This window comes from Vulpes vulpes, chromosome 3 (assembly GCF_048418805.1).
Source record: "Vulpes vulpes isolate BD-2025 chromosome 3, VulVul3, whole genome shotgun sequence".
Classification (NCBI taxonomy): Eukaryota; Metazoa; Chordata; class Mammalia; order Carnivora; family Canidae; genus Vulpes; species Vulpes vulpes.
The window spans coordinates 134,213,410-134,235,376 of NC_132782.1; the positions used below are offsets into that span (position 1 = coordinate 134,213,410).

Here is a 21,967-nt window from a genome sequence, read left to right on the forward strand (position 1 = left end):
ACAACAGGTACCAAGGCTCCAGGGAAAGGCCATGTGCAACACTTGTGAGAGGCCAAGAGAGGGAAGTTATTGGGGAGAAAGCCCAATCCTATAACCCCTGTAATCTCTTGTGAGGACATGGTTTTTATACATATGAAAGCAAGATGCTATCAGCCTGAGGTGACTTCAGGCCTTCCCTGAACTGTCCACTACAGCCAAAGCTGGGATCAGAGGTGAAACTGAGAAGATTCGAGACAGTGCACCAGGAGCATCTAAAATGATTCACCCCTTACACCATTCTCACTGTGCCTTACATTAAATGCAATCCATCATCATGTCTTCAAGTTGGTGACCAGTTACAATTCTATAAAGGACTTAATACACATGACTTTGTACACACCACAAACTTTAAGTCCTGCAACTTGTCATAGACCATAATTGACATCATCATGTCTCTCTGCCACCACTCATTCTAGATTTTCCTTGTTATAACCAAAAGGCATCCTGCTTTAGCTATTAAACAAAGTTGAACTATGTGCCTAAAATATTCCTTCTACTAAACAAGACTAACCCAAAGAGAAAGTATACCTGGAAAGATACTTTAGGATTTAATAACATCAGGTACTAGAAGATCAGCTTATCCTCTGATGAAAAAAAGGTAATGATGGGATGCCTGGGTGGTTTAGTGGTTGAGGGTCTGCCTTCAGCCCAGGGTGTGATCCCAGGATGGAGTCCCACATCGGGCTCCCTGCATGGAGCCTGCTTCTCCCTCTGCCTGTGTCTCTGCCTTTCTCTGTGTGTCTCTCATAAATAAATAAAATATATAAAAAAGGAAAAAAAGGTAATGAGCTCCTGTGGAGATAGCACATTCTACTTACTTATTAATGTTTATAAAGTGTGCATGCAGCCCTTTGTCTTTACTTTTTATATGGCTGCATTGTTATATGATATACTCATACTATCGCCCACAAATACTGTCCAGTGGCAAGTTACAATCACCAAAATATATTTTATTTTATTGAATAGTCATAGATAAGCTATTGCAGTTGGAGGAAAAACCCACAAATTTCTCACGGTTTTCTGCAATAACTTAAACACACAACATCGCCAGTTTAGCTATTAAACAAAGACAAAATCGGTCTTTGTCAAAATCATGGAAAATCTACAATAATGGAGTAGCATTTGGATTCTACTTAAAACTTAATTTTATGTTGTTTTCCTTTTATTTTGACTAATTCATCATAATCTATTTGGGATACAGATACTACATTTGTTGTGTTTTTAATTTTTTTTTAGTATTTTTCCAAGTAGTCATGCAAAAGGAGATTAAGTCCAGCAAATAGTTTGAAGATTCCCACGACATTTATAGGAAGTCACTTTTCCTCATGATGTCCAGTAGAGAAAACCTCATTCAAAAATGGAAAAATTGCAACAATTCATTCAAAATAATAGTGAAGTTTCTTCAAGACATTAGTAGATACTTTCATATTTGATTTACATTGAATTCAAGTAAACCCAAAGCTTTTTATGCTCTGTGGAGTCTTCATCAAATTTGAGGGTTCTTTTTTTACTCAGTTTGGAAACAACATGTCATAAGTAATGTCCTGATGAAAATTATTCACTAACTGAACAACATATACAAACTTTTAGTTCTAGAATAGACTAGTTAGGATCTCATAGTAGTTTGAACAATTTTTAAAATTTGAATATTATCCATAAGCTCAGGGACAAATACAGGCCTAAGTAGTCCCAACAGAATGACTCTAATCCCTCACTTTAAAAGCTTAAAGAATGGCACCAAAGGATGCCACAGTCTTGATTCAAACTTCCATCATTTCACAATAAAAAAGATAGATATGTGGGTAAGAGACATCAGCTACTCATTTCTTACAGCTTCACTTCTATTTTACATTTGCAATGATTGGTCTGAAATGTCTGTTCAGACATTCAATGGTCCCTTCCAAGGGGGATGGGAAAGAGGATTCCAGCTTCTTATAACAGCAACTACCAAAAAAAGTACATGCCTAAGGAGATAGTAAGGTTCTGGAGGATCATTTTTTTAGGAAATACACATTGGATTATTTAGAAGTAAAGAGGCATTACATTTATAACTAACTCTCAAAGAGTTCAGGGAGAGAAGGAAAATACATATGGTAAAATAACCTTTGGGAAGTTGGGTAACTTTCTTCTTTCTTTTGCCAGGTTTGTGAGGAATTTTATCAGTAATTCAATCTATTGTCTACTTTAGTCTATTCAGATGAGTTATTTCTTCTTGAGATGGTTTAAGTAGTTTGTGTCTTTCTTTTTTTTTTTAACTTTTTTTTTTTAATTTTTATTTATTTATGATAGTCACAGAGAGAGAGAGAGAGAGGCAGAGACATAGGCAGAGGGAGAAGCAGGCTCCATGCACCGGGAGCCTGATGTGAGATTCGATCCCGGGTCTCCAGGATCGGGCCCTGGGCCAAAGGCAAGTGCCAAACCACTGCGCCACCCAGGGATCCCACCAGGGATCCTTGTGTCTTTCTAAGTACTGGTCCATCTTTCGTTTCATTTCTTTCTAAGATTATTTGTTTATTTATTTGAGAGACAGCATGTGTGAGCAGCGAGAGGAGCAGAGGGAGAGGGACAAGAAGACTCTGCCCTGAGCGGGGAACCTCATGTGGGGCTCAATCTCACAACCCTGAGACCATGACCTGAGCCAAAATCAAGAGTCAGCCACTGAACCCACCGAGCCACCCAGGTGCCACAGCACTGATACATTTTTTAATCTAACTTGTTGGCATACCGTTGTTCATAGTATCGTCTTATCTTTCTTTTTATTTCTGAAAGTAAATAGTAATATTCTGTATTTCATTCCTGATTTTAGTAATTTGAGTCTTCCATCCTTTTTTCTCGGCCAGTTTGACTTTATTACATTCATTTACAAAAAAAATCTTTATTATTTTCTCCATTCTGTTGCTTTGGATTTAGTTTGTTCTTCTTTTACAGTTACTTAAGGTGAAAATATACTGATTAGATGTATTATTTTCTTAATGACTGCTCCAGGGCTAACCACATATAAACATAGATATAAATAGGGAGAGATATAGATCTTCCCGAAGCCTGAATTTATGCTAACTTAGCCCAATAGAATTGTTACTCCTATACTCCTACTTCCTCCTACTACTATTTTATATATGTTACATATTACACCTACGCATATTACAACCCCAACAATACATTGCTGTAATTATTAATTTATATAATTTTTTGTCTCTTAAAAAAAGCTGAGGGAGAAAGTATAAATGTATAGGACTTGTCATATTAACTTTCTTACTTACAATCTCTAGTTCTCTTTATTCATTCCTACGGATTCAAGTCAATGTCTGGTGTTTTGTCTTCATTTCAATAAGCTCTGCCCCCATCTAGCTCCTTTGCTCTATTAATATGTTAAATTTATATATGCTATAGACTCTACAATTATACACATATTTTATACAATTGCTTTTTAACTCAGTTAAGAAAAGAGAAATAATATGCATTTATTTTGTCTTTTATAATTACATATTCCCTGACTGATGTTGTTAGTTCTTCCACCTGGGGTCACTTGCTTCTTGCCTGAAAACCTTCTGTTCGTATTTCTCATAATGTCAATTTGCTAGCAATAAGTTTTCTTCAAGTTTTTAGGCTTGAACTTTTCCTCACACTCTGTTTTAAATAAAGTCAGTCCCTTTGGGGAGAGCCTCAAACTACTCTGTGTTTATGGACTGCCTCTCTCCTTGGACAAAAGTCTCTGTGCCCTTTACTGGCCAGGGATGGTGGCCCCTGGTGTTCTTCACTTGCCACTCCCAACATGGAAACTCCACCCTATAAGTGAGCCAGAGTGAGGGTGATCAAGCCAAGTGTTCTCAGCCTGCCATGTCTGGGCTAAAGCCTCCACTCTGAAAGCAGGGTTGGGTGGAGATTGGGAGCCCCCCAGCTTTTGTTACACTAACCAGGAATTTAGTCTCTGCAACTCAGTGTTGGAGGGGATGAGAAATATTGGTGACCTGCCCTTACCAGTGAGATACTTTATATCTGCTTGGAAGGTGAGGGAAAAGCAAGTCACATCTTGTTCGCCATACCCACCAGGAGTGGAACTTTTGTCAAACTGAACTGGGAATGGGGAAGTAGTATGTTCTGGGTCAGGTGCCATAGATTCTCAGCTTTTCTCATCAGAGTTGTAGGAGATCTTCCTGAATAAATGTTTCATTGTTTGATGTATGACTTTAGAACAACTTACAGACATTTTATTTAGTTTTAGTTTTTTTAAGAGAGAGATAGCGAGAGCACGCTTGCACAAGTCGGAGAAGAGAATCTCAAGCAGGCTCCACGCTCAGCATGGAGCCCAATGCAGGGCTGGATCTCACAACTACAAGGTGATGACTTGAGCCAAAACCAAGAAAGAGTTGGACACTTAACTGACAGAGGCACCCAGGTATCCCACAGATATTTTAAATAGTTCAAATTATTTGACAGAAGAATGATGTGTCTGAAAAAATATGAGTTAAATGATTTTAAAGTAGCTTTAATAATGATGAAGATAAATGTTTAAAAAAAAAGAATGGGAAGAGTTGAAAAAATTATTTTGTAAAGTGTAAGAAAAAATATCTGTATTGCAAATACATGTGATATTTAATTTTAAACATGTGTAATGAAATTAGCAAACAAATGCTTTATATAGGCATTTTACTATTTTTTTCCACACTTCAATAAGTTTGTATATCCAAATTGGCAAAAGTGTAGTGTTTCTTTCATAGTTGGGGCCATTTTATATTTAGTCACATAATAGCTATTGAACTTCTGCTCTCTACCAAACCTGCTGTAGGTGCTGTGAATATATGACTTACCTGCTTTTATGAACTTCAATTTCAGGTAATCATAAGGGGAAAAAAAATCAAGGTGACATGATGGGAGACTGGCAAAGGGCTCCCAGAATACTAGTAGAATAGGAGGGTACCAATCTTGCCAAGATCAAGGATAAGAAAGTTTCAGATCAAAAAAAAAAAGAAAGAAAGAAAGAAAGCAGGACACCTGGGTGGCTCAGCGGTTGAGCATCTGCCTTTGGTTTGGGGCATAATCCCAGAGTCCCAGGGTTGGGTCCCACATCTGACTTCCTGTAGGGAGCCTGCTTCTCCTGCTTCTCCCTCTGCCTGTGTCTCAGCCTCCTTCTCTCTCTCTATCTCATGAATAAATAAATAAAATCTTTTAAATTAAAAAAAAAAAAGAAAGTTTCAGATCTGCAAAACTACCACACCCAGACCAGTAAGGCAGGAAGAAACTAAGTGTGTACCAGCAACGGAAAGACTTAGGGAAGTCATACTTTTCAAAACAAATTGAAGCGCTACTTACTCAGAGACATTTGAAAAGATAATGCAAAAAGGGACAAGTAAAGAAAGGGTTCAATTCTATTTGTTAATTTTCTCACTCTGGCTTTCAGAGGTAGAGAAATATCTGGGATCAGCAGAGAACCTGGAAAATCTCTCCCTTTTGCCTCATTTCCCTATTCCTTTCTTTCAGAAACAATGTGGAGGAGGAGGAAGAAGAGGAGGAAAAAGCAGAGTTTAAAGGTAAAAAGACTTCAAATTTGATTCTCACCCCCATGACTTGCTTAGTGAATATGGACAGGCATATTACCATCCCTCAAGTCTCCTTGTTTTCACTGTAAGATGAAGACAGTGTCACTTATTTTGCATGATTGCAAACAGGAATGAGTTAGACATGTAACACACAAAAAACCAATAATGAGATAAAGCTGCTACTTCTATTGCTATTCATCAGGAAACCTTGTAAGGCAGTAGAGTGAAGAAGTTTAGTAAGAGGGCTTGGGGTCAAGGATGATTCAGTTCAGATTACTTAGAGTCCTGTGATTTGGGTTAAGACATTCAACCCTTCTGCACATCAGTTTCTATAAAACCATGGGGAAATGTTTAGCATGCGATATAAGTTATGAAACCCATGTAAAGCACTCAGCATAGAGTCTGGAGCATGTGTGCAATAGATGGAGCCTCTTCCTAACTGTGCACTGGGGATTAGTGCCGGGCGCTGGGTGTTTGTGTGTGAGGCATGACATTTTCCTCACTTACTGTATGTATAAATGAGAAACCAGGTCCCCTGTAAGTGTGTTCATTACTTAAAGAAATTAGACCTAAAAATTAACACAATTGCTTCCTCATTCTGGGTTCCTCAAACTGAACCCCAACTCTGAGATCCATTTCATTATATTTAAATATCTGACAGACATTTTTTAAAAATCAGCAAATGTTCTCTAAAATATCTTCCAAAGAAATGTGAAAGCTCTGATTGAGAAATTGTGTTAAGCCCACATACTTTCTCATTGGCTTAACTTCCAGGAATTCCTTTTATGGTCATTGAGTTTACTGCTTTGTGTTCAGTGCTTTCATTTTCATGTTACTATAAAGTCTGCTATAGCCATTGCTTTACTTCTATTTTTGTCTTTAAAGGACATCTGGAAATTCCAATGACACTGAATAGGTGAAATAAAAGATCCACAATCCAGTGAGAGACAGAGAAGTAACAGAAACCACTCCACCTAACTGAGGAGAGAAAAAAAAGAGGTAAGAACTCCACTTTCTCATTAAAGCAGCCTTCTTTTCAGCTTGAAAGGAACTTTTCTCTGGGAAACAGAGCTCATGATAAGGTTGGATGGGGGATGTGAAGGGGAATTTATAAGGGTCAATTTTCTTAAGAAGTGACCAGCATCAGGACAGGCTGCAGGTGAGCCTGCTGTGGGACACAGGTCAGATGATAAGATATTGGTGTTATCAGTTGGTAGTATGTTCCTACCTGTTCCCACTGTGCTTGTGCAGAATTGGGCACTGGTAGAGATGGGGCTAAATGAAGTTTGAAATGCATTAGGATCGTCCTTCTCTTTGCTGACATTGTCTGTGTTGACTGGGGACACAAGTAAATTGCCATTGTCTTTGATGTAACTTGCTGACTGCAGCTAAGAAACTGAAAGGCAACTGAAATATGTTATATTCATGAGAAGGGAAGAGTAGTAAATGAGGTGCAGTGTAAACAACCACTGACACTGTTAAAGACAATGAAAGAAAAGATGGAAACCCAGAGTGAAAGATGAAGATTTATAAAAACCCTCTACTTTTTAATCACACACTTGAACTTTGTTTCCAAGTATATTTCTTCCTTTAGAAATAGCCCAGGTTCAGTAGATTCAATTTCGTAGTGCCAGCTTATTCTTTAATCCTTACAAGTGGAATCTGCAGTCCTATTTTACTAAAGAGTTTCCTCTTTAGAGAATCAAGTGTGATGCATCACTACAAGCAACATCTTTGCTTGCCTTGACCTCTCTATGCTCTCAAGCAGTTCTGATCTGCTTTGTGGAAACTTCTGCCCTGAATTCCTTGGTTCAGTATGAGCTTTATTCATCATCTCCTCGTCTGATAACTCTCTCTTTCCCTTTCAGTTTCACCTCCTTCTTTCCCCTCATTTCTCATTCCTCTCCCCTTCCATGCTTCTCCTTTTCTATCAAATAGAAGAGCAAGACAAAACAAAACCTAGAAGTGTATGGCTGAAAATACAAGTGTTTTCTTTCGACAATTTCCCTTTACCTCTCCTGATCTACCTCCTGATTTTTTTTTTTAAGCTTCAGATGTACAAATGATTCAACAATTCTATACATTACTCAGGGCTCATCACAATAAGTACACCCTTAATTCCATTTACATATTTCACCCATATTTCACCCCCATTGCCTCTAACAACTTCCAGTTTGTTCTCTATATTCGAGTCTGTTTTTTGTTTTTCTCTTTTTTGCTTTGTTTGGTTTGTTTCTTAAATTAATTCTGCATATGAGGGAAATCATATTTGTATTTTGTATTTGTCTTTCTCTGACTGACTTATTTCACTTAGCATAATATTCTCTAGATCCACCCATGTTGTTGGAAATGGCAAGATCTCATTCTTTTTATGGCTAAGTAGTATTCCATTGTATTAATGGTATAGTTAATATATTTTATATACCACTTTCTCTTTATCCCCTGTATCTACTCATCTATAGATGGACACTTGGGTTGCTTCCATATCTTGGCTATTGTAAATAATGCTACAGTAAACAGAGGGGTACATATAACTGTCCAAATTAGTGTTTTTGTTTTCTTTGGGTAAAAACCCAGTAGTAGAATTACTGGATCATATGGTAGTTCTATTTTTAATCTTCAGGGTACCTCTATTCCACAGTGGCTACACACAGTTTGCATTCCCACCAAGAATGCACCAAGAATTCTTTTCTCCACATCCTTGCCAACACTTGTTTCTTGAGTTTTTTATTTTAGCTATTCTAACAGGTGTAAGGTGATATCCCATTGTAGTTTTGATTTGCATTTCCCTAATGATGAATGATGTTGAGCATCTTTGCATGTGTCTGTTGGCCATCTCTGTCCTCTTTGGAGAAATGTCTATTCATGTCTTATGTCCATCCAATTTTTTATTGGATTATTGGTTTTTGGTATTGAATTTATAAGTTCTTTATATATATTTTGGATATTAGCCCCTTATCAGATATGTCATTTACAAATATCTTCTCCAATTCAGTAGGTTATCTTTTTGTTTTGTTGATGGTTTCCTTCACCGTGCAAGTTTGTTATTTCAATGTAATCCAAATAGTTCATTTTTGCTTTTGTTTCACTTGCCTCTGGAGAAAAATGTTTCTACAGTTGATGGCAAAGAAATTACTGCCTATCTTTTTTCCTACAATTCTGTGGTTTCACATCTCATGTTTAGGTGTTTAATCCATTTTTTAGTTTATTTTTGTACATGGTATAAGAAAATGGTCCAGTTTCATTCTTCTGTATATATCTGTCCAGTTTTCCCAACACCATTTGTTGAAGAAACATCCTTTTCCAGTTGCATATTCTTTTTCTTTTAAAGAGTTATTTATTTTAGAGAGAGAGTACATGAGTGGGGGAGGGATAGAGAGAGAGAATCCCAAGCAGGCTTCCTGCCCAGCATGGAATGCAATGCGGTGCTCAATCCCATGACCCCATGACCTGAGTTGAAATCAAGAGCCAAATGCTCAGTTGATTAACTGAACCATGCAGGCACTTTTCCCATTGCGTATTCTTGCCTCCTTTGTTATAGATCAATTGACCTAAAAGCATGAGTTTATTTCTGGATTCTCTATTCTGTTCTATTGATCTATGTGTCTCTTTTTGTGCCAGTACCATACTGTTTTGATTACTGCAGCTTTATAGTATATCTTGAAATCCAAGATTCTGATACCTCCAGTTTTGTTCTTCTTTCTTAAAATTGCCTTGGCTATTTGTAGAACCATACAAATTTTAGGATTGTTCCAGTTCTGTAAAAAATGCTATTTGTAATTTGATAAAAAATGCATTAAATCTATAGATTTCTTTAGATAGTATGGAAATTTTAACAGTATTTATTTTCCCAATTAATGAACATGGAATATACTCAGTGGAATATCTTTCCATTTGTTTGTCTCACTGAGATCCTCCAGTCTTTTCTTAAGTCCAGTAAGTATCTTTATGATCATTATTTTGAAATCTCCATTGGGCTTATTGCTTATCTCCATTTCATTTAGCTCTTTTACTCTAATTTTATCTTGTCCTTTTATCTAGGACATAGTCCTCTGTCTCCTCATTTTGTCTAGCTCTCTGTTTTTATGTATTAGGAAAGTCAGTTATATCTCCTAATCTTGAAAGTAGTTGCCTAATGAAGAAGAGGTCCCATAAATGGTGCAATGACCCCTGTTCACTAGAACTTGGCAGGGGTGCCTCCTATGTGTGTTGTAGGAATTCTTCTATTGTGGTTGAGCCATGCTTGCCTTCAGTAAGTTGTCTACAATGTCTTTGCCTTGTTATGAGCAAGGTGTGGTCTCTGTCTGTTAAGGGGCCAATTTGGGGCAGCCTCGGGTTACAGTTAGTTCAGACCAGATGGTTGCCTTCAGCCCATTTGCCAGAACTGTGGTCGCACTGAACTGCAGGGTGCTCTTCCTGAATTGTTTTCTGAGAGGCTTTCATTTGTGAACAGGATCTGCAGTCAGATCAGATGTCTGATCCCCAGTCTGTCTGTTGGGTTTGTAGTGACCCCAAATCACAGGGCTCTCTGTGCTACCCCTATGAAGTTTTTCTTGGTGGGCAGAGCTAGCAGTCAGATCAGACCCAGGAGGATGCAGTTAAAGTGGTGTGTGCAGTTATCTTCGGGTACTTTGGAGTGGTACTGGCAAGTGTCAGGGCTGCTCGAAGAATGAGACCTAGCTAGAGAACTATGGAGGAATTCCTCTTGAGTGGGGTGGACTGGAGCGGGGGAATCTACAGGAGAATGGGGTATGTGGTGTTAGCAAATGAGATTGTAAATGGTCACACTAGTTACCGCAGGTGTCCAAGTATCTAGCCTGGGGTTGAAAGAGAGAAAAGGCATCCACCAGTTCTTTTGTTCTTGGAAAAGTCTCCTAAAGATCCTTGCCTCTCCTGTGCACATTCTGGGATTAGTAAATAAATCTCATATACCCCAGGTGCCTCCCAAACTGCTGTTTCTATGATGTATCTTATTGGGGTTGTTTGTTATTTTGGCTCTTTAAGAGTGGGAACTCAGTTTTCTATCACACTCCAGGCTCTCTCAGAGCCAAGCCTTTTAAAGTTCCTGATGTTACACCCCACTGATTGTAAAAACTCAAGAAGTTAAGCTCCTCTGATTGTCAAAGCTGATGTAATGGGGACTTGTATTCCCAGTGCAGGTCCCTCATGTCTGGGATGCCTGACGGGGGGTCTTTTCCCCTCCCATCTCTGTACTTGTGGTATCCCTCCTACCTGTGGTTAGTCTTGCATCTTACTTTGGTTTCCAACCAGACTTCACCCTTTTGTACTGTTTTCAATGTGGTCTCCTCTCTTCGATTAACTGTGGACAGTCTGTTCTGCTGGTCTTTGGTTCATTTTGGGTTAATTACACTGATGTGGCTGTTATCTAGGTGTGTCCATCTTTCCAGGCTCCTCTGCCTCCTGATCTTTTAATCCTTATTTCATAGTCTTTTGTTCCCTACTCATATATGTGTGTATATGTTTGTGTACATATATACATACATAATTTTTAGCCATATTAAGTGTTTCCAATTGTGTACTTGTAGCCCCCCATGTAGTTAAGGCTAATTTACTGTGAGGCTAATGAAGCTTAAATTTAAAGGCCCCTTGCTTACATAAACCTGCACCAAAGCTTTGGAAAGTTCTCTAATCATGTGTCTCACGTGATCATGTATTTTTATAAAATTTGCAAAAGTAAGTTATATTGGTTCCACTTTTGGAATGGCAGGGTGAGATGCTCTGTGGACCCTCACTCCAGCAAAATAAGCATAACTACAGAAGATAAAAACACTTAAAATCTCTGGGGGCTGTTCAAAGGGCATACATGAAATGATGTATGAAAGTCTATTCATAGTAAGACTTAATGAATAAATAAATTAACATTGACTTTTTACATATAATCAGGATATCAAATAAGTCCCTCTAAATTCTATTCTATTTTCCATTTAAAGTTTACTCTAACTTTTTAATGAGAATCCAAATGGAAATTTTCCATGGTGAATTAAATGAATGATTTTGTTTATGAAAGTGGCTGAATGTTCCTGAGATCCTGTCACACCAATATTTTTTCAATGAACTGCTTTGACAATACTTCTCTAACTTTCTAAAATACAGATATTACTCCCATCTATCTCAATGTTGACAGCAAACTTTTGGCCATTTGTGTAAATTGAGGACTCTAGCTTCCTTTAAAACATTGTTTTTATTTTAATTTAAATTCAATTTGCCAACATTATAGTACATCGTTAGTTTCAGATGTTGTTTTCAATAATTCATCAGTTGTGTATAACACCCAGTGCTCATCACATCATGTACTCTAGCTTCTGAAAGTAAAATAAGCTGGTAAAATTTTTGATCTACTTAAACTGGAAATTTTAGTTCAACCCATCTCTTCCCTTACAGATCAGGGAACACTCTCAACATGGACTCAGAGATCCACATGTCCACCCCAGTGTGCCTCATTAAGAACACTGAAGAGCAACTGCTGGCTAATCAGGAAGCTTTGGAGATCCTGTCAGGCATTAAGAATCCTCTTGTGGTGGTGGCTATTGTGGGCCTCTACCGCACAGGCAAATCCTACCTGATGAACAAGCTGGCTGGGAAGAACAAGGGTAAGTGGCACCAACAAAGCTCTGCTTAGTCCCTTCTGTCCACCCACACTGCCAGCATGGAGCATGGAAAGAAAGTTAGAGATGCAAAGAAATACTGAAAGTTATCTTTCAATCCAAAGTTATGCTCCAATCTTCACTATGGTCTGAAAGAGGCAAGTCATCTCTCTTTCCACTCTGCTTTAGTTTCCCCTTTTAAAAGCATAAATGGTTTCTTTCATAGACTAATGCAATAATAAAAAATAATTAATGTACATAATAATAAACTATAAGACATTTACTACACTGTGTAGTGAAAGGAAATTTCCATTGATGATTAAGATTCAAAGAATGTTTAAGTCTGTATTAGTCTGTATTGGGTCTTTTTTTTACTGTTGTAAAATATACATAACATAAAATTTACCATTTTAATCATTTTAAAATGTACATACATACAGTTCTGTGGCATTATGTAAATTCAAACTGTTATGCAACCATTGCCACTACCCATCACCGTAATTTTTTCACCTTCCCCAACAGAAGCTCTGTTCCCATTAAACAATAACTCCCCAGCCCTCGGTAACCACCATTCTATATTCTGTCTCTATGAATTTGACTACTCTAGGAATCTCATTTAAGAGGAATCAGGCAGGGGATCCCGGAGTGGCTCAGCAGTTTAGCGCCACCTTTTGGCCCAGGGTGTGATCCTGGGGTCCTAGGATGGCAGATAATTACAAGACAAATAGTCAAGGTTGGTGGGCATTCTAAGGCCTTAAATAGAATTTAAGTTTAAAATTTTCTTTTCCTTTTCTATAGCAAAATTGACTTATATAAGACTTTCCCACATCAGACTCCCTGTATGGAGCCTGCTTCTCCTTCTGCCTATGTCTCTGTCTCTCTCTCTGTGTCCCTCATGAATAAATAAATAAAATCTTTAAAAAAAAAAAAAGGAATCAGACATTATTTTTCCTTTTGTGATTTTCTTATTTTACTTAACATAATGTCTTCAAAGTTCATCAATGCTGTACTATGTGTCAGAATTCTCTTCCTTTTTAAGGCTGAACAACTCTGTGCATACGTATTTGTTTATCCGTTGTTTATCCGATTTGACCCTTGGGTTGCTTCCACCTTTTGGCTATTATGAATAATGCTGCTAAAAACATGAGGGTACAAATATCTGTTCAAGTCCCCATTTTTGCTTTTATGGGGCTATATATCCGGAAGTAGAATTGCTGAATCATTTGGTAATTCTGTGTTTAATTTTTAAGAAATGATACTGTTTTCTGCAGTAACTGCACCACTTTACATTCCCAGCAGAAACACACAAGGTTTATAATATCTCCACCTCCTCCCCAAAACTTATCACTTTTGTTTTTTTGATAGTGGTTATCATGAGTGTGAAGTAATTTCTTACTGTGGTTTGATTTATTATTTCCCTAATGACTAATGACGTTGAACATCTTTTCATTTGTTTATTGGTCATTTGTATATTTTCTTTGGAGAAATATTTATTCAAGTCCTTTTTTCATTAAAAAAAAATTTAGGGGCACCTGGGTGGCTCAGTGTTTGAGCGTCTGCCTTCAGCTCAGGTTGTAATCCCAGGGTCCTGGGATCAAGTCCCATATCAGCTCCTACCCCCCACCCCTGCAAGGAACCTGCCTCTCCCTCTGCCTATATCTCTGCCTCTCTCTGTGTCTCTCATGAATAAATAAATGAAAATCTTAAAATAAATATATTAATAAATTTTAATTAGTTTCAGAGGCAGAATTTAGTGATTCATGAGTTGCATATAACATCCAGTGCTCATTACATCAAATGCTCCTTTTTAGAAGATTTTATTCATTTATTTGACAGAAAGAGAGCATACAAGCAGGGGAGCAGCAGGCAGAAGGAGAGGGAAAAGCAGGCTCCTCAGTGAGCAGGAAATCTGATGTATGACTCAATCCCAGGACCCTGGGATCATGACCCAAGCTGAAGGCAGACGCCCAACCAACTGAGCCACCCAGGCACTCCTCAAGTGCCCTCTTTAACACCCATCACCCAATTATCCCTTCCCCCACCCACCTTCCCACCTCAGTTTCCTAGCATTCAGCATCTCTTAGGATTATTCATCACAATCAAGTGGGATTTATTCTGAGGCTTTGCTCATTTTTTAATGATGTTGGTTTTTTATGTTGCATTGTAGGATTTCTATATCCATCTACCATTAAAATTCCACCCTCTTACCCACACACCCCCCCCCACTCCCCCTTGCAGGCTTTTCTCTGGGCTCCACAGTGCAGTCTCACACCAAAGGAATCTGGATGTGGTGTGTGCCTCATCCCAAGAAGCCAAGCCACACTTTAGTTCTTCTGGACACTGAGGGCCTGGGAGATGTAGAGAAGGTAAGGGTTAAGGATTCAATTTTGGAATAAGACCCTCATCCCTGAATATTCTCTACACTATTTAATTTTTTTAAAATAAGAGCTTGCACTTAATATGTTTTTTCATTTCCGTTTATGTGCCCTAAGACCAAGTTTAGCAACCAGGCATCAGGAAAATATTCTTAAGACAGAATCCTGGAAGATCATAGTGGTCAGTAGGTAGCATTCTAATCATTAACAATAGGCTGTATGCTAAGCCAGTTAACCTAGATGCATAAAGGTAGTACAAATAAAATCAGTGTCATGAATTCAATCCTGCAGAGGATTTTAGTTAAGAATTTAGGTTCTGAAACCCCATACCCTTGTGTTTAAATATAACCCTGTCACTAACTCAGTGGCCTTGGCAAATAGTTTGACCTCTTTTAGCCTCAGCTTTCTAAATCTGTAAAACAGATGTAATAGATCTACATTTGCCTCATAGTACTGTTTTGAATATAAGTAACGGACAATATGAGGTGCATAATAATTGCTCAATAAAGTTGCCACACGTATTATTATTCTTATATAAGTCAATTTTGCTATAGAAAAGGAAAAGAAAATTTTAAACTTAAATTCTATTTAAGGCCTTAGAATGCCCACCAACCTTGACTATTTGTCTTGTAATTATCTGCCAATGATCATAAGAGAACCTAGTGAGAATCAGTGTAAAGATACTAATCGTAAAATGATTCAAAATTCAAGTCCCTCTCACATTTTTGTTTGGATTTGATTTTCTCATAAAGGTCATTAATCTAAAAAAGACTAACAAAATGAGTATCTTTTTACTGCTACTCTGGGAAGTACCAGGAGAATGAAACATAATCTCAGCCTAAATGTGTTCTGATTTCCAGGGTAACAACCAGAATGACTCCTGGATCTTTGCCCTAGCAATACTTCTGAGTAGCACCTTTGTGTACAATAGCATGGGAACCATCAACCAGCAGGCCATGGACCAACTGCAGTATCCTTTTTGCTGTTCAAAATAGGATCAGTGTAAGGGGCGGGGAGCCCTATGTTTAAAAATCAGCTGTTTAGCTGTGAATCCTAGTGAATCAAGCATAAAAAGAGAAAACATAAGAAATCATTCAAGGGCAAGGGAAATATCCTAGGTACCCACTGAAGAATTGACACTTGGGTTAAAAACAAAGGTGACATGAAGGTTGTAGATATGGGGAACTATTATGGGAGGGAGGACAGTTCTTTTCTGCCAGTTTTCCTTAGTTTGCTATTCAGCTATGTGACAGAGCTGTCAGATCGAATCAGGGCGAAATCCTCCCCTGATGCCAATGGGATTGAAGATTCAGCTGACTTCGTGAGCTTCTTTCCAGATTTTGTGTGGACGCTGAGGGATTTTTCCTTAGAGCTGGAAGCAGATGGTCTACCTATCACAGCAGATGAGTACCTGGAGAATTCACTCAAGCTTAAACGAGGTAAAAAGAAGATGTAGAAATAAAAGGAAATAACATGAGAAACTATCATCTTTTAGTGTTCTGTTTACAGTTTTCTTACATTTATAGTTTTCTATTTATTCTTAGCTGGCTATCATTAAGAAGTAATGCTTGTTTGGTATATGAATTAATAGATTTGATTTTAAATTATATTCTCCTTCTCTAAGAATAGTTTTTTCTTTCATCTTTTCCTGTGCTATTATCAGATTGATTTATTTCCCTGCTGAGGGCTTATGATTAGCTAAAGAATATGGAATAGAATAGGCATTGATTGGAAGAAAATAGATTAAAGCATGAACAGTGCTCTAGTCCAGGGGGTTGGCAAATTATGGTCCACAGGCAAATGATGGCCAATCCAGCCTGCCAGCTGTCTTTGTACATAATGTTTTATTGGAATAATGCTATGTCCATTCATTTATAGATTGTCTATGGCGGCTTTCATGCTGCAACAGCAGAACTGAGTACTTGGAAAAGACACCACCTGGCTTGCAAAGCCTAAAATATCACTGTTTAGCCCTTTACAGAAAAAGTTTGCAAGCTTCTATATTTGGGAAATTCCTTTTTTATCTTTCTGCAGGCAACACTCAAAAGGACCAAAATTTTAATCTGCCCCGACTCTGTATCCGGAAGTTCTTCCCAAAGAAGAAATGTTTCATCTTTGATCGACCCACTCACCGGAAGAAGCTAGGCCAGCTTGAGACAATGCATGATGATGAGCTGGATCCTGAATTCGTGCAACAAGCGGCAGTCTTCTGTTCCTACATCTTTAGCAATTCCAAAACTAAAACTCTTTCAGGAGGCATCAAAGTCAACGGACCTCGTGAGTCCTCTTCTCAGTCTTTTTCTTTCATCTTTAAGATTAGAGGAAGGTAGAATTACCTCCTCTACCTCCTTACCTGATTTTAGCTTTGAAAAATGCAAATCTACTGCTATTATCATTTAAATTCTGAATAACACCAACATTTCTAATAGATTTTACTAGCCAAATTTTCTTGGGTGAGAAAAGATAGGAAAAGGAAAAAAAGGCTCTAATTCTTAAAATTGCCCTAGTTAATTGAACCTGCTCTGCCCAATATGGTAGCCACTATTCAAGTGTGGCTATCCAACTTCAAGTGTTAAATTAATTAAAATTAAATTAAAATTAATTTTAAATTAATTAAAATTTAAAAATATTTAAAATTCCAATTACACAGCTATATTTCAAAGATCCATACCTACATGTGGCTAGTAGCTGGATGACATTCTGCAGGGCACACATAGAACACTTCCATCATCACAGAAAGTTCTCTTGGACAACACTATGCCAGAGTAAACAAAACTGAGGACTCTTTTTGATTTGTTCTACAATATTGATCAAATATTCATCACAGACCAGGGCTGATGATAGAGACATAAATGAGAGAGGTGTAGTTCCTGTCCTAATGGTACTTGGGGGTAAAGTGGTTACAAACACTCAATAAACATAGGCCTATGCTATCTATAACAGAAATTCTCAACCTTTTATGTATATACATATCACCTGGGCATCTTGCCAGGGAAGAGGGTCTAATTCAGTTGATCTGGGGCAGAGGATAAGAGTTTGCATTTCTAGCAAGCTTCTAGGTGATCTGAGAACATTGATACTGTGAGAAAAATGAGTGGTAATAGATATGATCAGAATTACACAGAATAAAATGTTTCCTCATCCCACCTACAACAAGCATCCTCATTTGTTCTCAACTTGTAGGTCTAGAGAACCTGGTGCTGACTTATGTCAATGCCATCAGCAGTGGGGATCTGCCCTGCATGGAGAATGCAGTCCTGGCCTTGGCCCAGATCGAGAATGCAGCTGCAGTGCAAAAGGCCATTGCCCACTATGACCAGCAGATGAACCAGTTGGTGCAACTGCCCACAGAAACCCTCCAGGAGCTGCTAGACCTGCACAGGGCCTGTGAGAAAGAGGCCATTGAATTCTTCATGAGCAATTCCTTCAAAGACGTAGACCAGTTATTTCAAAAGGACTTAGCGGTAATTTTTTTCTCAAGTTTATATGGATAAGGGTCTTAGAAAGCAAAGTACAACCAGAAAATGAAATGGGTATTTTTTTTTTGAGAGAGAGAGAATTCCTACTAGACTTTAAAATGGTGATAACCATTATTTGTTATTATCATAAAAAGAAGAACAAAGTTTATTATGATGAACTCAAAGTTTTAAAACATTTTTCTTTCACGAATAATAATCTTCCCCATAATTTAACTAAATAAATATAAGTAACAATTAGAGCTTCAATCAAATGCCTACTATTATTAGACTGATTTGATATTCTAGTCAAAAGCAAAGAAAATTGTAGTCCTGATTATCTTATGCAAGCTTATGTTGAGCCACATTTATTCCATATGCAATCATTGGTCCAACTTGAAAAGCTGAAGTTTCTCTCTTAAAGGTGTAGCAAAAAAAAAGCTAGGAACCTCTTCTCTGAACTTCGCCTGCAAGGAAAAGGGGACTTCTGTAAAAGTCAGGAGCAGGAGGAAGGATAGGGCCATGTTAAGGTGCCTGAAACTTTTTCTAGGGTCATAGATTTATTTTTGAGAAGCCTTCCCAGAAATCCCAAGGTCAAGCTAATGTCTTTTCCCTGTTATTCTTTTTACTTCCTATTTTTACATTAAAGGCCAAACTAGAAAAAAAGAGAGATGAGTTTTGTAAACAGAACCTGCAAGCATCAACAGATCGTTGCTCAGATTTACTTAAGGAAATTTTCGGTCCTCTAGAAGACTCTGTGAAGCAAGGGGTTTATTCCAAACCGGGAGGGTATCGTCTCTTCATCCAGAAAACACAAGAGCTAAAGAAAACGTACCTTCAGAAACCTAGGAAGGGGATACAGGTAATCAAGATTTACCTGCTGATTGTGGAAAGCTGCTGACATGCCTCTTTGAAAGACCAACATAACCAAGTATAATTGCACACATTACAAGAACAACAGCATCCATGCTTTCATTCAATAAACATATAGAGAGCCTGTTATATCAGATATGTCCTCTATCCAAGAATATATTCAATTAATAATTGAGTTATTAATTGATTTTCAGATTAACCACCAAGTTGTTATTGCAATTCACTATTATAGCTGGAGCTTTATACTATAAGGGAGAGAAACTCGATGATGATCCCTTAAACAAAAATGGTGATTTGTCAATTTAGGCTACAAGTTGGCTTTAAGGACAGCTGGATCCAAGATTTCAAGGAATGTCATCTTCTGTCTCTCTGTTACTTTCCTCAACCCAACACTTCTGTCTTTCCTATTTTCCCTCCACCTTTCCTCTGATCTGCTTTCTCCATGATGGCTTCCTTTTTCAGCAACTCACTCTATAGGGGACCACAATACCAACAACTCCAAAATTAGAGCCCTTAGTCTGAAAGAACAAAGAATCTCTTTTTCCCAGTGTCTATATCAGTCTCTTTTAAAGGATTCTGCTTAGTAAGTTCCCATGATTGGCCAGCCTGGTGCAAGTGCCTGCATCTGTGGTCAGCAGTCTTGACCACAAGGCACACCAGGACCAATAGGAGCAATTCCTAGAAAAGATGGAAAAGATGGTGGGAAGACAATCAGGAACAAGTGTTTCTAGCCAATTCCTATTACTAACTGTGTTCTCTGGGTCCTAAGGCTGAAGAGATTCTTCAGGAATACTTGGATTCCAAGGAATCTATGACCGATGCAATTCTACAGACAGACCAGACACTCACAGAAAAGGAAAAGGAGATTGAAGGTGAGGAGCCAGTCAAGAGACTAAATAGCTTCTAGAGCGCTCAAAGTTTTAAAAAATTTGACGGGGTAAGCCTGGAATCCTTACACTAGGGCAAAAAGAACAAAGATGCCTCTTACTTGCTAAAGACATTTCTGAGCAGGGCATATGCAGTGAGTAGCCACAAGGACAGGTGAGTGTGCTGGGAAGAAAGGGAAAACATGTTTACACATGTACATTTTTCTTCTTCTTCTTCCTCCTCACAGTGGAACGTGTGAAAGCTGAATCTGCACAGGCTGCAACAAAAAGACTGGAGGAAATGCAAATAAAAAATCAGCAGATAATGGAACAGAAAGAAAAGAGTTATCAAGAGCATGTGAAACAATTAACTGAGAAGATGGAGAAGGATAGAATCCAGTTGCTACAAGAACAAGAGAGAACTCTAGCTTTGAAACTTCAGGTATTTAATTGCATTACCCTGAGGTTTGTTTTTCTCTTTTCTCTCTACTGTCCCTGATCATATCTTAGTGTGGCAGTGAGAACATGACGCCTAGAAGAAGGACCTTGCTTGCCACTTGCACTTTTCAATTTCTGTCTGCCTGCCTGACCTGGCCTTTACCTCTGTCTGGTTATTAAAAGATTTTATTTGCAGTTAGGTCACATCTAGTCCTTTGTATATCTTTCAGTCAGTGGTGGCTGTTATCTGCTAGGCTTTCTAAAAAATCACTTATATGTATCTCTTGCTTAACACTATATGAAGCAAGAACCACTATGTTTCTATTACTTAGGAAAAGAAACAAGAGTTCAAAAAAGATCAAATCACTTTTATAGGGTCACACAGCTTGGAAAGATATCTGAACTGTCTTCACCACTTAGTAAAAATGTAATCACAGAGCTAGGATGCCCAAAAGAAATGAATGAAAATTAAGGGTAGAGAAAATGCCAAGAAGAAATTAAATATCAAAAAAAAAATCTATGAATGTGGAAAGTAGATATTAATTAGAGATTTACTTAGTGCTACACTTTACTCAGTCTCCATTTATCCCTTTTTATAGGAACAAGCCCGTCTACTAAAGGAAGGATTTCAAAACGAAAGCAAACGACTTCATAGTGAGATACAAAATCTTCAACAGAACATGGCAAGACCAAGGAGAATATGTGTCATAAGCTGAAGACCTAAAGAACAGAGCTTTCCTGGTTACTCTTACCCAACATGTAACTTAAATAATTTCTGAATTTGGAAAAATATCATTATACTTGAAAGTAATTAAGTCTTGCATTTTTATAACACTAGAAATTTGCAAAGACTTGCAGTACTATAATTAAAATCATGTCCCTCTTCCTAAGAAAATTGTAAGTTCTATAACAATGGTCCATTTTATATCTCTAACAACATAGAAAGTATGAGCTGGTACCATTCAGGAGCAGTTTATTCCTCTGGGTAACCGCTAGTTAACAAATTGATACTGAGCCAAGTCTTAGATAAAAGTTTAGGAACATAGTTGGGCATCAGTTTGGCCAAGTGTACAGTGGGTTTCAATACTAGGGACAACCATCCTAGCTTCTAGTGAAGACGGTGTGCAGTTTTCCATAGTATCACAACTACACCATTTGTGAGCAGTTATGTGATCACTAGGCCCTGGCCATGGACAATCCTCCCTGATGGATTCCAAGCTAAAGCAAACCACTTTATATAGAGAGATATAGAATCTCTACAGAATTTTCATAAGAAGATAGAAGAAACCATTAGCATGAGTAGGGGCTGGGTCATCAAGAAATTGGCCAAAAAAAGGAAACTCTCCTTTCCTGCTCAATTCACCCAAATTATAACTTTAATGGGACACTTTAGAATTTTAGATAAGTGGGCAGCCTGGGTGGCTCAGCGGTTTAGCCGCTGCCTTCGGCCCAGGGTGTGATCCAGAGACCCGAGATTGAGTCTCACGTTGGGCTCCCTGCATGGAGCCTGCTTCTCCCTCTTCCTGTGTCTCTGCCTCTCTCTCTCTCTCTGTGTGACTATTATAAATAAATAAAAAATTTAAAAAAATTTTTAGATAATTGACACTTTGGGCTGAACATAGTAATATGATGACAGTTATGCATTGTGTATAATTCACAAAGATGGACCTTAAATGATGACAAATAATATATTAGAAAACTGAACTAAATTATTAGATAATTTATAATCCTATAACTTAGGCAGCATTTTCCCTATTCTTAACAGCCTGCCCTTGAAAA

At 37.9% G+C, this 21,967-nt stretch overlaps 1 protein-coding gene across 1 annotated transcript; it reads left to right on the forward strand.

Annotated features, from left to right (window-relative positions):
* Positions 1 to 5,261: 5,261 nt before the first annotated feature.
* GBP1 (guanylate binding protein 1) lies at positions 5,262 to 21,083 on the forward strand. The gene is given in 13 exon segments (XM_026004836.2): positions 5,262 to 5,567; positions 6,462 to 6,575; positions 11,979 to 12,187; positions 14,420 to 14,547; positions 15,417 to 15,526; positions 15,799 to 15,995; positions 16,591 to 16,833; positions 17,740 to 18,020; positions 18,661 to 18,873; positions 19,654 to 19,756; positions 19,999 to 20,192; positions 20,788 to 20,869; positions 20,872 to 21,083. Coding segments are annotated over 11 exon segments (1,782 nt in total). The 5' UTR covers positions 5,262 to 5,567; positions 6,462 to 6,575; positions 11,979 to 11,997; the 3' UTR covers positions 20,913 to 21,083.
* The last annotated feature ends 884 nt before the right edge of the window (positions 21,084 to 21,967 follow it).